Source organism: Eublepharis macularius, chromosome 8 (genome assembly GCF_028583425.1).
Source record: "Eublepharis macularius isolate TG4126 chromosome 8, MPM_Emac_v1.0, whole genome shotgun sequence".
Classification (NCBI taxonomy): domain Eukaryota; kingdom Metazoa; phylum Chordata; class Lepidosauria; order Squamata; family Eublepharidae; genus Eublepharis; species Eublepharis macularius.
Window position 1 is genome coordinate 139,411,223 of NC_072797.1, and position 26,063 is coordinate 139,437,285.

Below are 26,063 nucleotides of genomic sequence, written 5' to 3' on the forward strand. Positions count from 1 at the left end.
GGGCAATGAAGGAAAGCACTCAGGCCAGAGGAGCTCATGCGGTGGCTTCTCCCACTTGGGCTGGGCGCTTCCTTTCCATATTACCCTGCTGGTACGGCAAAGAACAGCACGGCAGCGCATCCGATGCTGCCACAGTTATATTGGAGCACACGGGTGGTCACAACGTGCATCTCTCTCGCAAGTTACACAGATTCCTTTAATGGCTCAAACTACCAGATCCTTTTCTCCTGCTTGAGAGAGCACCATTCACAAATTAGACTCTCCAAATATCACACCTTCTGCAGCCAGAACGAGAGGAGGCACTCCCCGCCACACCTTGCTTTCTGCAGGTGCCGGCCCTCCCCGCTCTGTGACGAGACTGGGATACAACTCCATCAAGAGGGGGCTGGTGGGCAGCCGGTACCAGGTAGTCCCTCTGCCTTCTCCATCACCATCTCCATTATCTGGGGAAGTTAACAGGGTCGAGAGGAACGCTTGGCCAAAGTCAACCAAAATACGTGCCCCGATTCAAGCCAAATGAACAGCACTTACCTGCCTGGGTGAAAGGGAAAGAAACGAGGCAAGTGATTTCCCCACCGTGACCCAAAAGGAAGGACAGTGAAACAAATGGCAGACAATCCTGATCGTTCAAAAGGTGTGTGAGAGGAGAAAGGAGCGTCACCAGGCAGAGACCGAAAGAGAGGTGCTTCCGTACAGTAAAGGGAGATTGAAACGTGAGGCCAGTTGAGCCTTCTACTGAGTGAGGCTTCGGGGCTATCAGTACAGCCTTCTGTGACTGCCAGCGGCTTCCGGGGCTCTCTGGCTGAGGCCTTTCCCAAGATCTGCCAGCTGGTCATTTTTAGCTGGAGTTGCCCGGGATCGAACCTGGCACCATCGCAAGCAATGCATGTGCTTGACCAAGGCTTTTTTTCTGGGAAAAGAGGTGGTGGAACTCAGTGGGTTGCCCTCGGAGAAAATGGTCACATGGCCGGTGGCCCCGCCCCCTGATCTCCAGACAGAGGGGAGTTGAGATTTCCCTCTGTGCCGCCGATCTAAACTCCCCTCTGTCTGGAGATCAGGGGGTGGGGCCACCAGCCATGTGACCATTTTCAAGAGGTGCTGGAACTCTGTTCCACTGCATTCCAGCTGAAAAAAAGCCCTGGGCTGAGGGCCAAACTACAAGTGATGAATGACACAGGTTGGACACTTGTCAGCTTCTCTCGAGTTCTGATGGGAAATGTAGGCAGCTTGGTGGAATGTTGGACCCAAGTGTCAGTTGAAAAGTCCATTGGACAGCAGTCGGAGAGCCAAGCTGCAAGACCAGGAGGCCTACATTTCCAATCAAAACTTGAGGGAAGCTGACAAGTGTCCAACCTGTGTCAGGCGTCACTTGCAGCTTGACCCTCAGTTATCATATGGAGCGGCCTTCTGCTGACCGGCACCCTTGGTCTATCAAGGCCAGTATTGTCTCATTGGAAAGGCTGCAGATCTCCAGCGTCCCAGGTGGGGGTCTTTCAGCCCCCCCCCCCCACTTCTTGATCCTTTCATGTGGGGAGGGCAGAAGCCGGGCCCGTCGCCATTCAGAAGAGACGCGCTGCCACTGACCCCCAAATTCACAGCTGTCTATAACTCGAAAACTGAGAGCGTCTAAGAACGCCTTGCCCGTAGACGGCGGCTTCTGTTCACAGGCGACCCAAACCAGGCAGGAAGCGCGGAGAGAAAGCCCTCCATACTTAGGCCGTGCCTGCCACAAGCGCCGGGAAAGGGCGCCTCGGCCGCTCTCCGGGGTGCGCCAGGCGCGAGGAAATCCTGCCCGCGCCCGCGGTGCCGAAGGCGCCTCACCCCCCGCCGGGTCCTCTTCTCTGCCCCCGAGGAGGCCCCAGTGCCCAGGGCCCGGCAAGGGCCCACGAAGCAACCCAAGGCTCACTGGCCCGGTCTCTTCCCCCGGCCTCACACCGGCGAGAGGCGGGGAAGCGCGGCGCGGGCGGCGGCGGCGGCGCTGGCAAGGGCGGCCCAGGCGGGGCCGGGAAGGGGCGGGGCGGAGGCGGAGCCGCGGCCGCCCAGCCTGCCTGCGTCAGGTCCTGCTGGCAACTCGGCAAAGTTCAGGGGAGGCAGGGAAGCGGCGCCTGGGAGGCCGGCCGAGCACAGCCGAGCCCGGCGACAGGCGCGGCGCAGCGCGGCGGCTTTCCCGGCGCTCCTGAGGAAAAGTTGGCGGCCGGGCGGGAGGGCGAGCGGCTGGGCTGGGGCGCCGCGGGTCCCATGGAGGGACGGGCGCTGCCGCAGCCCGAGCGGGAGGCGAGGCGGAGCGCGCGCGAGCGGCAGCCCTGAGCGGCGGCGGCGGCGGCGGCGGCGCTCGGTTCCCCGGCCGGGTCTCCATGGGCGCTGCTGGCGGGGCGCCTTAGGCGGGCGGGCGGGCGGGCGGCCGCCGGGCTGCGTCATGGCCAAATGGCTCAACAAGTACTTCAGCCTGGGCAATAACAAGACCAAGAGCCCCCCGCAGCCGCCGCGGCCGGACTACCGGGACAAGCGCAACGGGACGGCGGTGGCGGGCGGCGGCGGCGGGCCCCACGGCCACGGGCAGCAGCAGCAGCCGCACCACCACCACCACCACCACACCTCGCCCTGCTTCCCGCGCCACGACACCAGCGACCTGCTCCGCGCCTACCGCGCGCAGAAGGAGCGCGACTTCGAGGACCCCTACAGCGGGCCCGGCTCCTCGCTGCGCAAGCTGCGGGCGCTCTGCCGCGCCGAGTACTGCGCGCCCGAGGAGCTGCTGGCCGAGCCCGCCGGCCCCAAGCCCTTCTCCTCGGCCTCCTGCTGCGGCGGAGGCGGCGGCGCGGGGAACGCCAACGCCGCCGCCGCCAACGCCGTCTCGGCTTCGCCGCAGCTCTTCCGCAGCCACAGCGAGCGGCGAGCCGCCACGCCGCCCGACAACGGGGCCGTCAAGTACATCTCTCCCAAGCACCGGCTCATCAAGATCGAGAGCAACGAGGGCGGCAAGGGCGGCGGCGGCGGCGCCCCCATCACCTGGAGCCCGCCCGGCAGCGCCGGAGCCGGCCCCAAGAAGCTCAACAAGTGCGCCGAGCAGGCGGAAGGCGGCGGCTCGGGCTCGGGCTCGGGCTCCAAGAAGGAGAAAGTAAGCCTCCATTCCCGTTTGGTTTCCCAGTCCGGGGGCGCCTGCCGGGGCGTGGGTGGGCTCGCGAGTGCGCCGCTCGGTCCGCCGTGGCCCCCTGGAGTGGGTCGCACGTGCGCGGCTGGTTGACAGGCAGCGGCTCGTGGGCGCTGATTCCGGGAAAGGGAAAGTGCCGGGAGGGCCGTTGTCCGGGAAGAGTGGGTTCACACGTGCGTGCTTGGGCCAGTCATCGCGTTCACGTGTGAAGGGGGTTGAGAAGTATTGCGTTTGAGGTGATGTGGCCAGACCATCTGTGACACTCGACTTGTGTGGGCTGGGTCATGTATGCGGGTGTTCACTTGATGTTCTCCATGTGAAGAAAGCCCCTGCAGATGTTTTGCTTCACCTGCTTCGTGGGACAGAAGCAACACAGTCTAAAGGTAGTTGGGTAAAGACTAGGATGGACTGACTGATTGTTGGCTGCATTAAGGGTCAGGTTGTGGCCAGTATCTCTTGCGCCATGAGTTTTATGCAGAGGGGATTTCTTGAAGCACTGCCTGAAAAACCAGGAGGTGGTGGGGAAGGGTCAGCCTTCATCAATCACTCTTGTAAGGAGCCCTTCTCTACGAAGCTGTGGGTAGCAAGCAGGGGATTAGCCCATTTGAATCCTCCCAGCACCTCTGCCAGGGATGTGGCAGTAAGTTTCCCCAAGGCCATCCAGTGTGCTTCAGGCTGGGGCGAGGATTGGACCCAGCACTGGAACCCCCACAGCACGACCGTATATCCTTCGTGAAGATAAATGGGTGCACATAATTTCTGTACAATTTCTACTATCTAGTGGCTGACAGTGGCCTTTGTTATGGTACAAGCAGCCTTCGGGGCTAAGAAGCCTTTTCTTAATGAATAAGTCTGTTTTAAACAAACATATCTACCTACAATATCTTGTTTAAACAGTTGTCTGTGCTAGACCAGGGTTATTTGATAAGCAGGGTGGGTCTGCTTTAGTTAACCCCTTCTGCTGTCGTCTGGCTTAGGTGCAGAGAACTTTAATATCGGCACCTCCTTTTTATGGAGACTCATGTTCACAGCCCTGCTTCCGTTCCGAGAGGCATTTTCCTTGGGCAGATATGATAGCTGAGCATGGGAACTAAACCCAGATATTTCAGGCTCGGCAGGTCTTTTGTTAACATCACCTCTGGTTTCATGATGGGCAAATTACAGGTGTTGCCAGTTTTTGCCTTCATTCGCAGTGTGGCTGCGGTTGGTTTGACCTGAACTCAGAACCTTTCAATTGTGCTTGTAAGATGCTGAGTAATGCTTGGGACAGCCTTGGGGGGGGGGGGTGAAGAGAAAAGGGAGGGTTGCTTGGTCAGTCCTTTTGCCCAGTGACTCAACTACTTTATAGCTGTCCAAATTGAAAGCGTGGCTGATCTTCTGCAATTGTGCCTAGGGTGTGCTTGCCCTTTCGGGTCTATAAAAAAAGAGAAGATATTTTAATCCTTCAGATAAAGCTGGAGGGAAACGGGTTTGTTTATACTGCAATAACCTGAGTCATATGCAAAGTACGGTTAACTGCTTGAGTTAGGGCTGAGCCAGGGTTAAGGTGTTAACATGCAGCCCATTGGGTTCGATTTGCTATCCTGTGAGCGTGTACAATTCTGTACCAGCAACTTGCTGAAAATATAAGGGGAAATACTCTAGAACCAATTCGGGTTGTGTGTTAAAAGCTAGCCTGTGTAAATACCATAACGCAAGACAAATCTTAGACCCCCAGAGCTTCTTTATGCTGTGGGAAGTCTGTGATTTGGATCAGAACTGTGATGTGGGAGGGAGGGTTTTTTTTTTACTTGTCTTCCCCCCCCCCCCGTGCCATTTTCTTCTACTTTAAATGGTCCCCGGAACAGCTGTTTGCCCTGTTGGGAGAAACATCGATTGCCTGTTGTGGTCCTTCCGTATTTTCCCCCAGTGATTCTCCTACAATCACTGCTTAGCAAAATGGTTCAGCAGGAAAAAAAGAAATCCCCCCCCCCCACACTTCTGTTGTGGTGCAGTATCACAGCTCTAGTTGCTGTACTTCGAAAAAGATACTGCAGAGCTGGGAAAAGTACAGGAGGGGGCAGCTGAAGCGATTAAGGGGTTACAGCACCTTTTTTTATAAGGAAAGGTTGAAGAGTCTCGGATTTTACAGTTTAGGGAAAAAGTCTGCCGAGAGGTTTATAACATTATGCATCAGGCACCCAATGAAGTGGATGGGTAATAAATTCAGGCTGGACAAAAAGAAGTACTTCTACATTCTATGAGTAATGAAATTAGGAAATATGCTGTCAGTAATTGTACTGATGGCCCAGAGCCATAACAGAACTGGACAGATGAATGGGAGAGAGGCCAGCAATGGCCAGTAGCCCAGATGGCTAAAGGGGAGCTCCATGTTTACAGGCAGTCAACCTCCGAGTGCCTGTTTTAGGAGGTAGTAACAGGGGAAGCAGGCTTGTCCTCTGTGCCCCCCCGTTTGTTGCTCCTTCAGGGCATCTGGTTGTGCAAATGGACTCTGGACGAATATTTACAAACTAAACATGTGCTTGAAAGTTGGTCTCGTATGCTTTGCCACTTAGAGTCACCTTGGCAATGTGATGCCTGTTGCCACTATACTGTTTCTTTGCTTCAAATCTGAAACTTTCATTTAGATGCACAGGAGTAGGTGGTTCCTCTGTTGCTGACTGCCATACCCTTGACATAATTACAGTCTAAAGTTACAGAGAAAAGAAGTCTGTACAGACTCCCCACCCCCCCCACCCCCCAGCTTCTTTACCACTCTCTCACACCTGGTTCCAAAACAGTGCCTTTCAGTTTTCCTGGTTGGCTTGTTTGCTGAGTCATATCTTACTACAGGCCTTAGTATGTTGGAAAGGATTCTAGGGAGAGTTTCAAGGGCTTTGCTCGGTTGGCATCAGGGTGCCAGCCAGGCCTGTTGAGCTTGCCACCCCGCATGAACTGAGACTGTTACCTGAAGCCCTCTTGGCGCTGCTGAATGGCACGCTGCAGGAGAAGATTGGCCGTAGGTGTGGAAAGCTGAAGCATGACAGATACTAACAATCAGTAGGACCTTCTGATAAGCCCCCAGGGAATGTTAGGGTTCCCCAGAATGCAGCAATTAGAAGTGCATTGTAGCTTTCAAAGAGCAGTGGGGAAACATTGATTTTTTCCCCCTTGGGCTTCCAAATGCAGTGCTCCGAGGTGTATGATCTGAACACACTGAGATAGGAAGCTGCCATATGCTGCATCAGGCAGTTGGCCCACTTTGCTCTGTCTGGCCTTCCTTGACCGGTTAGAGGCTCTCTGGGGTCTAGCGATGCTTTTCCTGTCATTACCCATTAATCAGAATGGGGGGTGGGTGGTTTTGATGGGGAGAAAACCTGTGTACTCTTGTGTTTTCAGAGTGTTCAAAGCAGGAGTAGTACTCGTACAGAGTTGCTTAATTTTATCTAGCAATTATGGAGGGTAGAACTTAGAACAGATAAAGTATGGGAAAACAGAAGTTTATAGAATGAATATAAATGAGAGAAGGACTTCATTTGCGAAGGTGAGGCAGAGATCAAAGTTAAAAGAACAGTTACCAGTTGCAACATATTTATGTATCTGAGCTTTTTCAGTGGGGAATACAATATCAAAGCCAGCAAAAGGCTTCAGGCATAAGTAGCAAGCATCAACTTAATAAATATTTCTAGACACTTTATTTACTGAATGTCGAAGTAGTTTTACATCTATGGCAAGTAGCGTCCATTCTGTTGCTTGTAGGATGATATAGCCCCAGAGTCAACAGCACATATTGTTTGTGTGGGGAGAAATGGTAGAGGCAGGCAGTTTTATAATTGGCAACTTCTGTCTAGAGGAATAGACCGTGGGAAGCAGAGGTTTTCTTGCTGTGTTCTTGGACTAACAATTAATTTTTCGGATTTATATGCAGCTTTTGCAGAGTTTTGTGAAACATGCCTTTCGTGGCGATTCCAGTTTTTCTGCTGCATGCCTCACACTTCCTTAGGAAGGGAAATGCTGAAATTCCATCATATCTGTTGATTAAAGATTACTGGGGACACACACAGAAGATACAGGTTGGCAGCAGCCACGTACGTGTCCATCATGGTAATGCTGTGTGGCCAGAAGTATAAGTGAGACCTGATGAACAGTAATAGGGAAGACAGAAAAAGAGATTAGAATATGCAAGGCAATGCATATTTTATAAAGAGAGTGACTTTGCAAAAGAGATGACGTTTATTGCAACTTGATGGGTAGCGTGTTTCTTTACGAAGTGGAGAAATATTACTAGTTAGGGTTACAGCCCACAATCTGTCCTTCCATTAGATGCTGTCAGGCTGTTATGTATCTCTTGTTAATTTCCAACCAGTGTCTGTATAGGCAGGACTTCCCCTGTGGATTGCACTCTTTATAAATTGGGTAAACCCGTATGTTTTGGGGTGTATATTACAAACGAATGTGCTGATGATGCATTTCTAAGACAATCTTAAATTGATAAATTATATCCTGTCCATATGAAACTTCAAATAAATCATTATGTCAGGTTAAAAAAAAAGATTAAATATCTGATGAAATATTTATTGTGTTGTCAGTCATGCACATTTGAGACACTGACTGGAAACACTCAATTATTTCAAGGAAGTAAATGATTACCTTGGAAATATTTATTCATGTTGCAATGTATGTGTGTAATCTAGGCTGCAAAGATTTAATTTTGTCTTAAACTGCTGTACTACAGGCTGGTGTAGGAAACTATGGAAGTTAACAGAGTTTCAAAAAAAGGTTTGATCAGTATTTTAGTTCTGCATCAGCCCTATGTTTTGTAATTGTGCCATCTGTCTATCTATGCTTAAATGTGCTGCAGGCACCTTCTCATTCTCCCCTTTACTGTATGAATTACCCCTTCCTGTCTGTACTTTGTTTTAACCATGGGTGTAGTGTTATGCCAACACCAACACCCGGTTAATGCTAAATAGGATTTTCCTTGTAACCATATTTTGAAGTACGTTTATACATCCTAGTTCCAAGGAAATATGATTAGTATTAGCCATGGAAATGCAGGAGTAGTTCTATGCTGTGATTAATGCAAGCCATGGAAGAGAGGGTGGCATTCACACATGACGAGGGAATGTGTGAGCCTCTTGCTCATTCCTGGTTCCCTAACCATGGTTAGGAGTATATGCAGAGCTCATTTCGAGGGGGAACGCACAGGAACGCAGTTCCAGTAGTTCTCCACAGAGATCACATGTCAGGTGGCCCCGCCCACCTGATTTTCGGCCATTTTGGGCCCATTGCGGCCTGGATTGGGGCCGAAACAACCAGGATAGGTGATGTCAGGGGGTGTGGCATATGCAACCCAATTATGCGAATAACACACTTCCGGTGATGGAAAGGGGTGTGGTATATGCTAATGAGCTATGCTAATGAGTTCCTGCAGCTCTTTTTCTACGAAATGGCCCCTGAGTATATGAAGCATTGTCTGCACTGGGCTTTACTAGTAGTCATTCTTTAAAAAACACCTTAAGTGTCACCTGCCTTGTGGGCATGTCCCGTCCCAGATATAATGGCATGGATGGAACTTTGTATTTCCTTGCCTCGCTTCAGATGCGTTGCTGTTGAATGAGAGTTGGCTGCCAGTCAACAAGGGCACAGAAACCAAGGTATGTGCAAGCAGGCTGTGACATCTTGCTCTTGAATGCGTGTGCACCGTCTGCGTGGAAAATGTGAGGTGATATTTCCCTCTTCTTTGGCAAGAGATGCTTTGAATGATCTTGGGGTGGCTTGCTTTCCAGTTTCTTGCCTAGCGACTTTTTTGGATCTAGAACCCTTGACCTGCCTTAGTTTCCTAACAAGTATTGCTTAGGATATGGCCTCTCTCTTGGCTCTCTGTGTATCATTAGTAAAGCCTGTGAATGAGTTGTATGAAGGCCGTCCTTTATCCTTGTTGTGTTTTACCTAGTTAGTGGAGTTGGGGAGAAAAACTCAAGATGAAAAAGAGCTATCTCAGGAAATATAAAGAGCATCTGGAACCAGTGTACTTGGCAGTGTAATTTTTCAGTTCTTACAAGCACTCTTAGGAAAACCAGTGTAATGTAGAACAAATGGCTTGTTTGGGGTCTAGGTGGCAGGAATTCAGGTCCGAACTCAGCCAAGAAGTTCACTGGTTGACTTTGGTCCAGTCACTGCCTTTGAGCCAAACCTACCTCATAGGGTGGGTGTTTGGATTTAACCCGTTTTATCCTCATATTCGCAACCCCTGTCGCTGTAGTGGAGACAAATTTTTATTACTATTCCATCCTCCAAGGAGCTCAGGGTGGCAAACATGAATAAAGTAATGCTGGTTTTTCCTCTCACAGCAGCTCTGTGAGGTATGTTAGGCGGAGAGAACGATGAGGCAGGTCACCCCGTGGACTTCATAGCCAAAGCAGGAGTTCCAACCAGGTCTCCTCAATTTAAGTCAACACAATAACCCCTATACTACACTGACTTCCTGTTATATCTTTGTGTACGGGCAGGGCTTTTTTTCAGCAGGAACGCAGTGGAACGGAGTTCCGGAACCTCTTGAAAATGGTCACATGGCTGGTGGCCCCGCCCCCTGATCTCCAGACAGAGGGGAGTTGAGATTGCCCTCCGCGCCGCTGAGCGGCGCGGAGGGCAATCTCAACTCCCCTCTGTCTGGAGATCAGGGGGCGGGGCCACCAGCCATGTGACCATTTTCGCCGAGGGCAACCCACTGAGTTCCACCACCTCTTTCCCCCGGAAAAAAAGCCCTGTGTACGGGCTTTTCTTTTCCTGTGGAGAACTTGCGATTATTGATACGCCATGTTTACTTCTTTATGCTATTGAGCTGGATGGTTGTTCTGTCCCTCCTTATCCAGATTTCAGTTGTTTGTGTGGTACTCAGTAGTATGAATGGCACACTGGTTGCTGTATATCATCAGCAATCAGGATAAAGATTTGCTTAGGGATTCTGTCGAGTGTTTCATTTCTGCTTCATTTTGGTCATGAGGAAACAACTTAATAAAAAGCTGAATTCTTATTCTACTTAAAGCGTGTGGCAGAATTCCTCTGAGTGCTGAAGACATGGCTCCAACAATGAAACTTTCCTTATTTTCCTGTTTAGTGGCCTCTGATGATATTTCTGCTAACTTTCATAGGAGTTAACTTCCTGAGCTTAGCTGTCTCCGTTGGAGAACAAAGGAGACCTATGAAGCATTTATCTGTTTCCTCCCCGTTCGCTGCTGTTAGATCTTCTTGACTTTTCCAGGGCCCAGAGTAATGCAGTAAGGTTCTGGGAGGGAATGCTAAAAAAACAGGTGATGTCCAGATATTTTCTAAGTAATGCCTCTGCTGGGGTCTGTTGCAAACTCAACATTTCCCAGTCTTGTAACTGAGGTTGATTGTTCTGTGCAACCCAGCCAGAAAGAAAACAAGATATACAGTATATAATACCGTGTGTTTAGAATGCTGGGCAGTTGTTCATTACTGTAAATACATATTTAGAGTTTGCTCGGTTAGGTCCTCTGTCTTTTGAGATTTAAAGCATGGAAGAAATCATTCATTAATTTCCAAGTAAATTTCCATTATTTATTGCATTTTAAAGTCCACCTTTCCTCTAAGGAGTACCCCTCGTTATCCTAAAAGCCACCCTGTCAGATAGATTCATCCGAGAGAGGTGATTTGTCCAAGGTCACTCAGTGAGCTTCAATGCTGTGCAGAGATTTGAACCTAGGTCTTTGCCGTGCTAAGTGTGCTACGTGATATTGCCTAATGGAGTTGCCAGGTCCCCCCTGGCAACTAGTGAAACTTTTACTGGATCGCAGGAGAATTCACTGGTGACGCAGTGATGTTGCTGGCGGTGCACTGATGTCATTCACGGTTGTGCTGTCATCACATTGCCGGGGCAGCCAGAATCATTCTGGTATTTGGGTAAAACTGTGGATTTTGCCCAAATACCAGAGCTTCACTTGGCACTGTGATGACATCACTTCCAGGCACATGAGGAGTGATGTCAGTGTCAGTTCTTGGGACGGCAGCCCATGGCAGATAGACCTCCAAACCCCTCACAGCAAGCACTCCAGTGCATTGGATGAAAAGGTTTTATTTTAGACATCCAGTAAGTTCATGGGTACATCCATAGATGGGTAAGTTGGCAGGAATGAGGTTACAAGCATAGGCACTTGGATATAAGGAGCATGATTCCCCCTCCCCTTGAGCAGTTAGCAACTAGGCGCGAAAATCCCAAAGTCTCATGAGGACATCATTTTGTGTGGGCAGAGAGAGGTAGATGATTACAAGGAACATGACTCCCTCTGTCTCCTGTGAAAAGTTACAGTACAGCTGCAAGGTCAAACATACTTGTAGAGATAACAAGCTGACTACTTTCTCGTAGCATAACTACTTTCGTTTTAGGCAGGCCAAGGATGGCATGATTATAATGAATACACTATATGAGCATGACATGAAAACACACAGGTGCACAAGCGTGATCAGATCAACACAGAGAGCAGAGAACATACAATTGGCATGGATGAATGGTAGGCAGACATGACCGGCTGTTGCCACTCTGCCCAGTCTTGACCTTGTTTCCCACCTTTTTTCACCATGCCAACCAGCTGAGTGGCATTGGGAGGCACAGTCTGTGGAGGGGGATGGGCAGCCCTATTGCCTAAATACTTTTTTTGGGTATGATCTAGGCAGAGTAAGCTTCAAGATAGCGGCCCTCTCTGATTTTGCTGTTATCTAATGTTCAGAAGTTTCTTGTATAAGTTACTGATTTCCACCCCATGACTCCAGAGGCAAATCCTTCAAATCCCGAGACGAGCCAAAGATCAGTCCTTGAGGAATACCTGGCTTGATTTAGTGAGAACAAAAATTCACGCTGATCCTTCACTGAAGCAGACCGTGCTTGCTGAGGCTTCTGCCGTGGCCTTGAATAACTTGCCCCTTCTAAAACTGCTAAAGAATCCCAAACTTGTTGGGAAATGAAGCAGTACAAGAAAAGCAGGTGCTGTGAATAACTAGGCCAAAACATTCGAGGCATCTTAACGCACGCACGCGCGCACACACTCCAAATGTGCTTATTTGCATGATCTCTGTTGAATTCTCGCCAGTGAAATTTAAATGTAGATGTCAGAGGCAGAACCAAAGGAATGTTTTTTCTTAGAGGCCCCCCCCCCCACCGAAATGTCAAGAATGCATCGTGACTGATTCTATATAGTACAGCACCTTACAGAGCCACGAGGTCTTCCAGAAAGTTCAGGTCTCTGGACCACTTAAGCTAGGAAACCCTTTGTCCCCTTAGGAGGCAGGTATTTGGGTCACAACAAGGCTCTTTTCACACAGGGAGGGGGCAGAGGTATGCAAGTCCCTGGAACTGGCAAGCAAGAGGAGGTGTTTGGATTGCCCAGGCCTCCTGTATCTAGGCCTTCTGTTCAGCAGAGCCGAAACTTCCCTGTCTGTGTGGGCTACTCAGCTAACCACAGGGACCCCGAACTAGGGGAACAAGTAATTTGGGTCTGGTGTCTAGCCTAACCATCCGTGGCAGGGGCAGGCAATCTTCAAGCATTTGTGCCCAGCAGATCATTTTGCTCAGCACCTGGGCCCTTTTCTTAGTCCAAACGGCCAATGCTGGCATTGTAGGAAGAGGCAATGGGACGTGGCTTATGCCCATCGTTGCCTTCCAGACTCAGAGGCTACAAGCTAGGTTCCAGGCCTCCCATTTACATATCTGGGGCTCCAGCCTGTTTCCCATCCCCATGGAATTGTGAGAAAAATGGCCTTCATGTAGAGATGCTCTAGAAGTTTCCCTTAGTCTCTGTGGTAATGACCATAGAGATGAGGGGAGGCAGCCAAGAGCCATCACCCAGAAGCGGCATCATGTCCTTCCCAAACTCCACCCTCTCTAGGCAGTGCCCCGCCCAAATATCCAGGTAGTTGCCAAATTAGTGTTGAGAGCACTGCAGGTGAGCTGGCAGCGGCAATGGTGCTCGGCTTGGATCACGTGCCTTTGGCCTCCTCTCTCCCCCCCCCCTCCCCGCTACCCTTCTGTTTCCCAGCACCTTGATATCTTCACAGGTAGATGTTGTATTTTTTTCCAGCACTTGGGCTGGAAAGGTTTGCCTCCTCTGTCTGTGGCTTTGGCTTGGCCTTGGCACGGCCTCAGAAAATTCTCTAAGCCAGTGAAATCAAATTAGCTAGTTGCTTTTGCTTCAGAATTTAATCTTTGTACGTATGTACTTATATGAGTACATATAAGCAGGGCTTTTTTTCAGCGGGAACACGGTGGAACGGAGTTCCGGAACCTCTTGAAAATGGTCACATGGCCGGTGGCCCCGCCCCCTGATCTCCAGACAGAGGGGAGTTGAGATTGCCCTCCGTGGAGTTCCGGAACCTCTTGAAAATGGTCACATGGCCGGTGGCCCCGCCCCCTGATCTCCAGGCAGAGGGGAGTTTAGGTTGCGGCGCAGAGGGCAATCTAAACTCCCCTCTGTCTGGAGATCAGGGGGCGGGGCCACCGGCCATGTGACCATTTTCTCCGAGGGCGATTTAAACGTTAAAAAACTCCCCCACCCCCGTTCCAGCAGACCCAAAGTGATGTCATTGTGCGGTCCTGAGTTCCACCACTGAGTTCCACCACCTCTTTTCCCAGAAAAAAGCCCTGCATGTAAGTAATAAGGAGAGAACCAATAGTTTATAATCATATGTTATATCTTTTGCTCTTTACTCTTATGTAACTGATCTTTATTTTGTTTGTACTACTCTATGCACTGTTTATTACTCTTTTGTTGTTTATCATCCATAACTGTATAAAATCATGCATGGTTTACTATCTTTAAGGTTACCATAATACTCTTGGTTCTTTTAAATATATATGTATATTTTAAATTTAAAATTAATCTTTGTTACTTCCTCTGAACCTGCATCTTAAGATATACTATATTTACCTTTAAAAAAATTTGGGTAAGTATTGACTGTTATATACCAAGGGTTTTTTTTCAATAACCACACATGCTTGTAACTTGTACATGAATTTAAGGCGAATTCCTCTCTTTTTTTTTTGACGGCACACCTGGAAATGAACGTATAACAACAACAACATTCGATTTATATACCACCCTTCAGAACAACTTAATGCCCACTCAGAGCGGTTTACAAAGCATGTCATTATTATCCCCACCCCAAAGACGTAAAGGGGAACGGTCTTCAATACAAGGAACCAAGGCAAAGCCACACAGACCGTTGTATTACAAAAAGTTATATTTTACTCAGTTCCGTTTTCTTTCCAGGCACAATCACTGAAAACCGTGGTTGTAAACAAAAATAAAGGTCTAGGAGCGTCCACCCACCGGGGACTGCTCCCGACGGGAGAATGGCAACGGGTTTGCCCGGCTAGATATCCCGTTTCGCTGAAAATACGCTTCTTCAAAAGCCTTCGTGAAATTGCCAATGAATTCTCCGCTTGAATCGATAGACAGGAGTCATCCAAAATGTCTTTCTTCTGTTTAATAACGTGCATAAAGCCTCAATCCTCTCAAGTTCTCCTGTTTGCGTCCCCACAACAATCACCTTGTGAGGTGGGTGGGGCTGAGAGAGCTCTGAGAGAGCTGTGACTGACCCAGCACGGTCACCCAGCTGGCTTCAAGTGGAGGAGCAGGGAATCAAACCCAGCTCTCCAGATTAGAGTCCCACACTCTTAACCACTACACCAAACTGGCTCTCTTTAGGAAAATAGGTCTGTCAGGAAGTTGCCCCATATGTGTGAAAATGGACCAGCCTGTTATGTTTGACTTGCATTGAACAGTTTGTAATCAGTGTTTCCGCACGTCTTCCATTGCCTCCTGAGAGGCATTTTGATACGGTGGAAATAGGAAAAGTATGGCAGAAAGTTATGTAATAGAAGCTACACGATGGTTTGCAGAAGGTCTGTTTGGGAGAGCCAGTGTGGCATACTGGTTAGTGTGTTGGATTAGGACCTGGGAGCCCCGATACAAATCCCTGCTGTCAGGGCTTTTTTTCTGGGAAAAGAGGTGGCGGAACTCAAGACTGCACACTGACGTCACTTTGGGTCAGCTGGAACAAGGGGGGAGTTTTTAAAAGTTTAAATTACCCTTGGCGAAAACGGTCACATGGCCGGTGGCCCCGCCCCCTGATCTCCAGACAGAGGGGAGTTTAGGTTGCCCTCCGCGCCACCGGCGCGGAGGGCTACCTAAACTCCCCTCTGTCTGGAGATCAGGGGGCGGGGCCACCGGCCATGTGACCATTTTTAAGAGGTGCCGGAACTCTGTTCCACCGCGTTCCAGCTGAAAAAAAGCCCTGCCCGCTGTAATGCTGTGCCCTGAAGCTCGCTGGGTGGCCTTGGGCCTGCCAGTCTCTCTCAGCCTAACTTACCTCATGGAGTTGTGAGGATAAAATGAAGGAGAGGAGAACTGCGTATACTACTCTGAGCTCTTGGAGGAAGGGCTGGGTAAAACTGTACTAAATAAACATCCTATCCACAAAGCATCCGATAGCATCCTTCTGAAAACATCGCATTCGGGAGCTGCTTGGCTGAGTTGCAGGGCGGACACATTCAAATCAATACTGCTTTTGCCATGGATTTCTGTTGGATGTGGAGGTCATCTAATCCATATAGAGGAAACAGCTTTTTAATGCTACAGGATCCAGTTTGCTAATTCCAAGCAACCAGGGCCAGAGCTTAAGCCTGGATTTCTCAAAGAATGCAGCAACTGAGGGCTTTTCAGAAGCCAGTGAGAACATGGTGTGGGCTGTACAAGAGTCAAGGATTCCACAAAACACGCCTGAGCCCTTTGCACACGCTTAAAATACCTCTTCAAAGCCTGATTGCTAAAATGGGTTGGAACTCTTGACTGTGGATTAAATTCTCATTGAAGTTTCTGGAGCCTCCATATTCAGAGGCAACATGCTGGGGTGGGCCCTACTTATAAGTCACCTGGGCGGGGGGCTTCTGTTTGGTCTCTGTGTAAAACAGGAGGGTGGACTAGATCAGTCTTTGCTCTGATCCAGCCATGCTGTGCCTATTTTTGAGGCATATTAAACTTCATGTACAAAGAAAGCAAAGAGAATGGAAAGCCTTTGAGTAAAATGTCTTTAATGTTAAACCCAACAGAATGCAGTCTTTCTGCCCCCGTCCCCCCATGGACTGATTTTATTTCTCCACCCCCCTAGATCATCCTCCCCAAAGTCAGCAGATAATTTTTTTCAGGTTAAATAAAGAAGATCTCTTTAAAGTCATCTTTGCCTGTCTCTTCCTGCGGTATTAGCTGGATGTGAAATGCAGCAGACAGGAGGGTGCGCCTTCTAGTTGAAGTAATCCCACTAATGCGCCAGGGCATGGCAAGTGCTGTGGGAGATGCTCTCAAAGTGGTGCGCACAACAGCTGTTTTTTTGACAGGGTCTCCATATTTGGCTGCAGTGGCTTGACTAATGTAGAATTTTTTTTCCAGCCGTCTTCACTGTGACCTTTAAGGTTTGTGGCATGTGCATATTTGCCTTGATCTGCGCTGCACTTGGACTCCAGGTTGTCATCAGCCGACCTGATTTAGTGCCTTGTCCGCTAGTCCCTTCTGAAAAGGAAGTGGTAATTTGGGATTGAAGTCCAGCCCTACGCAGATGACATTTGCTACTCGGATGGTTGCAATTGCTGGGTTATGGCCTGTATGTTTAAGTGATCCTGCGTAAATAAATCAGAAAGGGGACTGCTGCATGTAAGGCCAGAAGGGCTTTTTTTCAGCGGGAACGCAGGGGAATGGAGTTCCGGAACCTCTTGAAAATGGTCACATGGCTGGTGGCCACGCCCCCTGATCTCCAGGCAGAGGGGAGTTGAGATTGCCAGGGGGTGGGGCCACCAGCCATGTGACCATTTTCTCCAAGGGCGACCCACTGAGTTCCACCACCACCTCTTTTCCCAGAAAAAAAGCCCTGAAGGCCAGTATCTTAAATTATTTCAGAAAGGCAGAGAATGGCACGGATGCTTCCCTGCTTCAGCTCTTGTCTGAAATGCCTCTTGGCTCAGTGTCGGCTGCTCGTTCTCTGTAATGTTGTAGGCTTTTAAATGTGTGGTGAAAACATAAACTGACTCATCACTAGTTCTATATTATTTCACGTTCCCAGTGTGGCGTATTGGTTAGACTGTCAGACTAGGATCTGGGAGGCCCACATATGAATCCCCACTCAGATATGGAAACACTGGCCTTGGGCCAGTCACACGTTCTCAGCCTACTCTACCTCACAGGGTTGTTGTAAGAATAGGATGGAGGAGAAGTCCAGTAAACGTAAGTTAATGAAGAGCCCAGCATGGCTTGCAGATGGAGGGTTTGTGTGGTGTAGTGGTTGCAGTGTCTGACTAGGTCTGGGAGACATGCGTTCAAATCCTGTCACTGCCATAACAACAACAGTATTCGATTTCTGTACTGCCCTTCAGGACAACTTAATGCCCACTCAGAGCAGTTTACAAAGTATGTTATTATTATCCTCACAATAATCACCCTGTGAGGTGGGTGGGGCTGAGAGAGCTCTGAGAGAGCTGTGACTGACCCAAGGTCCCCCAGCTGGCTTCAAGCGGAGGAGGGGGGAATCAAACCTGGCTCTCCAGATTAGAGTCCTGCCGCTCTTAAACACTACACCAAACTGGCTGTCTCATGAAGCTCATTGGGTGATCACGCTCTGTTGGCCTAGCCTGCCTTCCAGAGGTTTTGTGAGAATTAATTGGTGAAGGGAGAACCACGTACACTGCACTGCGCTCCTCGGAGGTCGGGTGAGACAGAAAGGCACTTGACAGCTAGAAATAGGTTCTAGGTGATCTCTCATCCAGCTTTCAGGGCCAAACCAGTCTACCTATTGTGTTGTGTGCCCTTCAGCCTGTGGCAGATATAATGAGGGAAACAGCAGGGTAAAGAGTAAACTTGCCAATGTGAATGAGGTGTTGAGGATGTTCATGGCTTCCTTTGCTGCTCTTTGGTATCTTGCATTTTTAACATTTGTGAAATGCACTCAAACCCCATTTCTTAATTTTTTAAAGGGTTCCTGTGTACTAGGATATTAAATTCTTCTTTTGAGGAGTGATGGATAATAACTGGCCACTGCTTCTTTTCATACCAGAACGATTGTGAAGCCGTCTCCTTAAGAAAATTTAAACTGGCATGGTTTGTTTTTCATACAGGTAGCCTTTGTCTACATTGCAAGGATGATGTAATTTATTCTTGCTCTTGCTCTTCTGCGGTGTGGGAAGGTTGGTGGTTGAGGTGCCATTTTATTAGTGCTGAAAATCTGTAAGGGGGGATAATCCCAGGGCACCAGGACAAAAGAATATGTTACGCCTTTATGAGACTGAATTCTGTTTTAAATCCTCGCTTAGGGAATACTGTGAATTGAACGCGAGTTCTGTGGTACGGATGCCACCACAGATATTTGTAGAAATTAGTTTTTCAAGTACTTACTTGGAATGATGCTGTATGATCAATTTCTGTTTATATTCCAAAGAATGTGCTATTTTTTAAAAAAAATGAATAGCCTGCAGCCCTCCTCACAAAAATGATTGTGTTATGCCTATTCAGAAAACGTTGAAGATGAATGAATCCATGTGTGTGGGAGGTTCAAATACTGTACTTTAAAATAGATGGTATATTGGTATGTACAGAATCCTGGAAAGGGGGGTGGGGAGAGAACAGAAAAGTAATATAGAAGCCAGTGGGCTGAAGAACAATAGGTTGTATTTATATTGCATTTGATGTATTCAACATATTGCGCCTATGTTATGTTGTTAATCTTGGGGGCAGCCGTGCAGGGAGGACAATGCTGTTTTCTAAAACTGTATGACAAATGTGTGATTAGTGGTTTCTCTCAGGATACCTAATGAGTTTGTGACTGAAGTGGTATTTGAACCAGGGACTTCCCAGCTCATACTCTTAACCATTATACTTCCCCTTTTTGAAATTTCAGACCTCCAGGTTGCCTTGGAAGGCAAGAGATTTGGGACTGTAGCCCTATGGGCAGTTTTGCTTGCTCACTTTTTATCAGCTGTTTTTTTTTTAGGAAAGTCAAAAAGGAAGAAGATTGTATTGGTGCTAAGTAAACATGCAAATGGTTTGAAATCAGGCATGACCATCTAGGGCCATATTTGGGGGGGAAGGAGGGTTGCTTGCCCTGGGCTCCGCCAAAGAGAGGGCGGTGGGTGCAGCTGCTGGCTGGGAGTGTACAGAGCTGGTGGCTACAGTGTGGGCAGCTGCGTGTAAGGGAGGGCTGGGAGGCCGCCTGCATTGCCCTGGCCACCTGCCGCACCAATAGTGCGGCCGGCCCACTGGGCACCAAGCTGGCCCTCTAGCTCCTGCAGTGGCTGCTGGCTGGGAGCGCACTGCCAGGTAACCAGTGGGAATGCAAGCAGCCCAAACTGTAGGAGCGCTCCCAAGGGGCGGGCACGCCCTGTGTGATTACATCACTTCAGTGATATCATCGTGCAGTCCTGGGAGTGCACGCTCACTTTGCGTGCACGCACATATGTTGACAGGGGCGCCACCTGCCGGGAGTTGCCCCAGGTGCCTGCAACCCATGCTACACCGCTGTGACCAACTCTTAGTTCGGCTGATGGGGCGAGCTCCGATTTGTGAGCGCCTGTGCTGGAATAAATTTTGTTAGGCTTTGAAGTGCTGTTGGAAAACTTGAGGTGGTTGTTGGTTTTTTTGCTGCTTATACTAACACGTCTAGCCATTTCGAGCTGTTGATTTAGCTTCTACATTGGGGCCACTAGTTGAGTTTGAAATCTGAAGGTTTAGGAGCTTAGGCAAAGTTATGCTGCCCACTCCCATGTACTTGCGATTTATGCATTCACTCCACCACCTCCAGGAGTTCTCCCATGGCTACTTGGGGTTTGTGTATGACCAGGTCTTTTTTTCTGGGAAAAGAGGTGGTGGAACTCAGTGGGTTGCCCTTGGAGAAAATGGTCACATGGCTGGTGGCCCCGCCCCCTGATCTCCAGACAGAGGGGAGTTGAGATTGCCCTCCGCACTGCTTGGCAATCTCAACTCCCCTCTGTCTGGAGATCAGGGGGCGGGGCCACCAGCCATGTGACCATTTTCAAGAGGATCCAGAACTCCGTTTCACCGCGTTCCAGCTGAAAAAAAGCCCTGGTCTCTGGAGGAGAAGCAGCGTTCCTAGATGATCCACCATCTGCAGCCACTCTTCGATTCCCATTTCTGAGAGAGCTGTGACAAGGGCTTTTTTTCTGGGAAAAGAGGTGGCGGAACTCAGTGGGTTGCCCTAGGAGAAAATGGTCACATGGCCGGTGGCCCCGCCCCCTGATCTCCAGACAGAGGGGAGTTTAGATTGCCCTCCGTGCTGCTCAGCGGCGTGGAGGGCAATCTCAACTCCCCTCTGTCCGGAGATCAGGGGGCGGGGCCACCGGCCATGTGACCATTTTCAAGAGGTTCCGGAACTCTGTTCCACCGCGTTTCAGTTGAAAAAAAGCCCTGTGTATGACTCCTATTGATCATCATTCTGATCAGAGCCTTACCGCCTGCCACTTCACGGTTTACCAAAGAGAAGAACAAACCCCGCTACCTCTGATAACCACATCAGCTTCTAGTGATTGGTGGTAGGCAGTTGTCCTTTGCTCTGGTGGCATCTGGATCCCTAAAAGCACCTCCCACAGGAGCAAATGAGGAACTGGTGGTGGAAATTGCCATCAAGTCACAACTGATTTATGGCGACCCCTGCTGGAGACCAACAGAGGTGGTTTGCCATTGCCTGTCTCTGCATAGCGACCCTGGTCTTCCTTGCAGGTCTCCCATCCAATTACCAACGAAGGCTGACTCTGCTTAGCTTCCAAGATTTGAGGTGATTGGGCTTGTCTGGACATTCCAAGTCAGGGCACAAATGATGAGTTGGTTCTTTCCAAAGATAGGTTGAACTTCTGAGGACAGCGCTAGTATGTTTCCGTGTGTGTGTGGCATTTCCTTTTTCTTCCCAGAGAGGCCTGCAGAATGCTGGTTGACTGGAGCTCCTCCCCTTTCCCTCAGGATTCTACATGGCCAGAGGAGGACCCTTCTTGAGTGCAACGGCCAGGTTCCCAGTGTCTCAACTTCTCCAGTTCGTACTGTGGGCCTTGGCGATGTCATGTTGAATATTCGTGTTAGAGGTCCACTGGGATTTGTAGTACATGGTTTCTGTGAATGTGTGTATTCATCATGTAGCTTTAAAGAGACTGGACTGTTGAGCCCCCCCCCCCAACTTACTTGTAAAGATAACATGGAATTTAATTATGTGATAAACTTAAGTATAATTGGTTGTGGCCAGATTGCTGCCTTTCACCTATGTGCATGTGCAAGGCCAGCGTGCATGCGCTGAGAAAGACCATCAGGTAGGCAGGTTAGCTGCCCTGCTCTAAGATTTCAAGCAAAAACACAGGGGTGCCTCCACCTAACAAACTAACTGACCACAACCATATGAAAGGCAATATACAATGAATTGTACCGTTAAAGAAACATAGTACCAAACTGAATTATATCAAACAATTTATAAAGTGCAATGTGCCTAATGCAAATGTAATCAATATAGAGTCAAGTAAATATTACAATGAATGAACCATCAGTAATGCATATGAACAAGCCAACTGGTGAGCAGTATAAGTAAATAAAAGTCTCTCTATGTGTAGACCATGTTTGCATTTACATTGGGCACATTGTTTGCATTTACATTGGGCACATTGCACTTTATAAATTGTTTGATATAATTCAGTTTGGTACTATGTTTCTTTAATGGTACAATTCATTGTATATTGCCTTCCATATGGTTGTGGTCTGCTCTGAGATTTCAGCTTGTCATCCTGAGAATAAGCCGCTAAACCCGAGTCTCAGGAGCCAACGCCCACTGTTGACACCATGGTAGAATGTGTGAATCGGGACTCTCTCACCATGGTTCTTCTGAAACATGAGTCATCTCCTAATTGAAGGACAGAACTTGATAACCTGGATGTTTGTTGATTGTGATGATGAGTGATTTTATCTTATCACGGCCCTAAGTTATTACTCAACAGTAGAGCCGAGCTGAGCTTATCTCCTGCCATGTTAGGGCTATTGCAGATCACTGAGATACTTATCACTTGCACTGAATGGGTGAATTTGTCCAGTATCACAATGACATGTTACAATAGGCATTTAGCATCAAAAACATTTCTTTCAATGGCTTCTATATCTTATCAGATGTACTCATGAATGCATTCATTCAGAAGCAGAGGGAATGTTCTGAATCAAAGGGACTGTGTAGTAGCGCTTGCGTGCCCGGCACGAGATCTTCCCCAGATTTTGCCCACCCTCATTGGGCACCCCTGGTCAAAGAGAGGGCAAACGTCATGGTTTGGGAGGCAGCAAGACCATATTGCACAGAGGAAAACGGGCAGCTTAGCTGCAAGTGGAAGAGCTTACAATAGCTCTCAATTGCAAGCAGCAGAGGTAGGGGCTTTAGTAGGTCTTGGGGCTTTCTGGCAGGCAATGGCATGGGAGTGGCTCTAAAGGGTCCCCGGGGTCTTGGGATTACGAGGATACTGACCTGTGGTGCTAGTGGCCCAGCTCCTACCTCCTGGAAGTTCACCTTCTATTCAGTAGCTGTGCAGGGAACTGGTTTGAAACCTGTGACACGCGGCAGTCCCAGTCTGTGGTTAACACTTTAGGATTGTTTCACCTATCCACCTATTGGGCACTAGTTTTCTTTTTCCCCCTATAAGTTAGCCCTGAATGCCACATTCATGAAGCATTGGCATGAGCAATTAGAAGGAGGAATAATCTATCAACCCCCTCCCCCAGTCATGTTGTCTGAGCACCGTTCATACCGCGGAGCTTTGCTGGTTAGCAAGGAACCGCTCTAGGAGTGGAGGCTGATCTCTCTTTGTTTAAGGCTTGCTTTCTGTTTCCCTCTCTAGATATCTATGATTTATTATTAGAATCATAGAATCATAGAATCATAGAGTTGGAAGGGGCCATACAGACCATCTAGTCCAACCCCCGCCCAGTGCAGGAGCTCATTAGGTGAGAAGGTGGTGGATAGGTGGTGGATATACAGCCCACTGGTTGTATAGTGTACCATCAATGTGCATGATTTTACAAGAAGACTGCTTCTAGTATTGAGAAGTTTGCAAGCCAAAATTTGGTGCAAGAGACGAGGACGTGAGAATAATGGGGGGAAACCTATATCTGCGCCACTGGTACAGCGGTCCTTAATTTTGTTGAAGCTTTTGGCTGCTACGGGACTTTTGAGAACAGGTAGTGGGAGCCATTACAAAGTGGTTGCAGGGCAGCGGGCATGGCCAGTCACAAAGTGGCTGCCATGGAGGTTGGAGCCAATCACAAAATGTTGTGAGGCTCCACTCCCAAGTACCCTCTTTTGATGGAGGGAGCTGTTTCTGAATGGGGTGGTCTGAGGGTGCTCCCTGCATCGTTGCTTCTTCTGAAGTACTTCCTTCTCCAGTGAGGTAGAAAAACCGAGACGGGCTCTTTGTTTTGAGAAAAAGGGATTTGGGTGGCAGGGAACACGTCAGCAGGTGCCATATTGGAGATCATCACACTGATACGTGGTTAGGCTTAGTTTGAAGAGTTTAACAGACTATATAGGCACATTACTTTGTGGTCAGGAAGCAGTTTTCCCCAGGCCAGATTGGCTAGGTCCTGGTGGTGTTTTGCGTCTTCTGGGCATGGAGCAGGGGTCACTGGGAGGTGGGGGGGGGGAGGCAGTTGTGAATTTCCTGCATTGTGCAGGGGGGTGGACTAGATGACCCTGGAGGTCCCTTCCAATCCTATGATTCTAACTCGCCACACAGAATATCTAAAAATAAAACTATCTCAGTTTTCAGAAATGATAGCCACTGAGGTTCCTGTTCATTGATGCTCCAGAGTTAACTTCTAACCGGGGCTTTTTTTTCAGCTGGAATGTGGAGGAATGGAGTTCCGGAACTTCTTTAAAATGGTCACATGGCTGGTGGCCCCGCCCCCTGATCTCCAGACAGAGGGGAGTTGAGATTGCCCTCCGCGCCGCTGAGCGGCGTGGAGGGCAATCTCAACTCCCCTCTGTCTGGAGATCAAGGGGTGGGGCCACCAGCCATGTGACCATTTTCTTCGAGGGCAACCCACCGAGTTCCACCACCACTTTTCCCAGAAAAAAAAGCCCTGGTTTTTATCATTATAATAATAAAAAAGGAGAATTCTGGGTTGGTTTTTCTGAACTGATCTGTATTGATCAGGTTGACGATACGGCTGGTCAGTGAATAATTGGTGAGTTGAATGGTTAAATATCAATCAAGTATTTCTAAAGCATTGATTTTTTAAAACAGCAAAACTGCTTTAATCGTCAACTGGTTTAGTACTTAAGGCTAACTGCAAAATCAAATTAGTTCATGCTTACTGTGGAACAACGAAGCTCACCTTTTGTTAAACAAATAATGAATTATTATAACTTTGACAATGTTAAGTACTGTTTTCAAAAACATGAAACATTGAACAGGGTTTTTTTTGTGTGTGTGTGTTTGGCTCTTGTCTTGGAACCCTCGGGATTAATCGACGGTTACAAAATATGGTAGAAGTTTTGTTATCTGGAACTTGAGGATTCAGAATGCTCCCTTCACTGGCGTTGCCCAGAGGGCCCGCTCCTCCCGCTCCACCCTCTGCATCTTTGGGTACACAAGCGCCCCACGCCCACCACTCTAGCCAGCCAGCTTGATGCCTTCAGCTGTTGCTGGGCTTTTGACCGCTGGCATTGCCGGATGACAGCCTACTCAGGTGGCTTCAAACTGTTGCTCTGCTTGGAGGGATCCAGGATAGTTGGCCCACTCATCTCCCTGCTGTATATGATTGCTCTGTAGCTTAGGGGGGGAAGGGAAAGATCCCGCCAGGCACGGGAATGTAGCCAGTCTTTTCACTGGAGCAGGCTTGGTCGCGGTGGGTAAGGAGCACATACTTGAGCATTTGATTGAGTGCCAGATAGCAACATTTTTTATTTCCTTCATTTACACTCCACTTTTGTTCCCAGTGGAGACTCAGAGTGGCTTAGAACGTTCTCCCCTTCTCCGTTTATCCTACAACAACTCTATAAGGTAGGTTACTTTGAGAGCGTGTGACTGACCCAAGCTTACCCAGTGAGCTTCCTTGGCTGTAGGGATGCGAACCCGGGTCTCCCAAATACTAGTTCAGTATTCTAACCCCTGCAATATAAAAAGCAATATACAAACAAAATAAAATGGCTACTTTTAAAAGGGAGTCAACTTTTAAAGGTAGTTGTTGCTAACAAATATATAGTTACAATGAAATAAAAATGCAAGCTGCCACTTTTCCAGTGGCATTCAGAGCTCCATGAATTACTTCATCATAATTGACTATAATCCAATAATAGGTGGTCAGCTGACAATGGCTGCTTCCACACACGTTGGATAATCCACTTTCAATACTCTTTAGTGAACATTTGGAACTGTTTTTTTCATGTGTGGAACAAAAAATCCACTTCCAAAGGATTGCTAAAGTGCATTATTCAACGTGTGTGGAAATGGCCAATATATGACTGACTGACTGACTCATGTTAAACCTACCCTTGAGAAAATGGATAGTCCTGTCCCATTTGCCTGTAAGGTTGCAGTTAAATAATTAGTATTCCTGGTTTCATTATCCATTTCCTAAAAAGTAGTAAAGAATCCAGTAACACCTTTAAGACTAACCAACTTTATTGTAGCATAAGCTTTCGAGAAACACAGCTCTCTTCCTCAGATGCAGTGTCAGACAAAGAGCTGTGGTTCTTGAAAGCTTAAGTTACAGTAAAGTTGGTCAGTCCTAAAAGTGCTACTGGACCCTTTACTATTTGCAACTACAGACTAACACGGCTATTCCTAAAAAGTGCCTTCTTTGCCTTGGAATGTTTCTGTGTGAGCACAGCTGTGACTCCTCCAGCT

The 26,063-nt window shown here is 48.5% G+C and overlaps 1 protein-coding gene across 2 annotated transcripts in view; it reads left to right on the plus strand.

Moving 5' to 3' along the window:
- The first annotated feature begins 2,102 nt into the window (after positions 1 to 2,102).
- SHB (SH2 domain containing adaptor protein B) overlaps positions 2,103 to 26,063 on the plus strand; it is a 213,081-nt gene continuing 189,120 nt past the window's right edge. For both annotated transcript variants that reach the window (XM_054986452.1, XM_054986451.1), the window contains exon 1: positions 2,103 to 3,115. In XM_054986452.1, the coding sequence (XP_054842427.1) occupies positions 2,417 to 3,115 (699 nt within the window). In that variant the 5' untranslated portion in view covers positions 2,103 to 2,416. The remainder of the gene's footprint in view (positions 3,116 to 26,063) is intronic.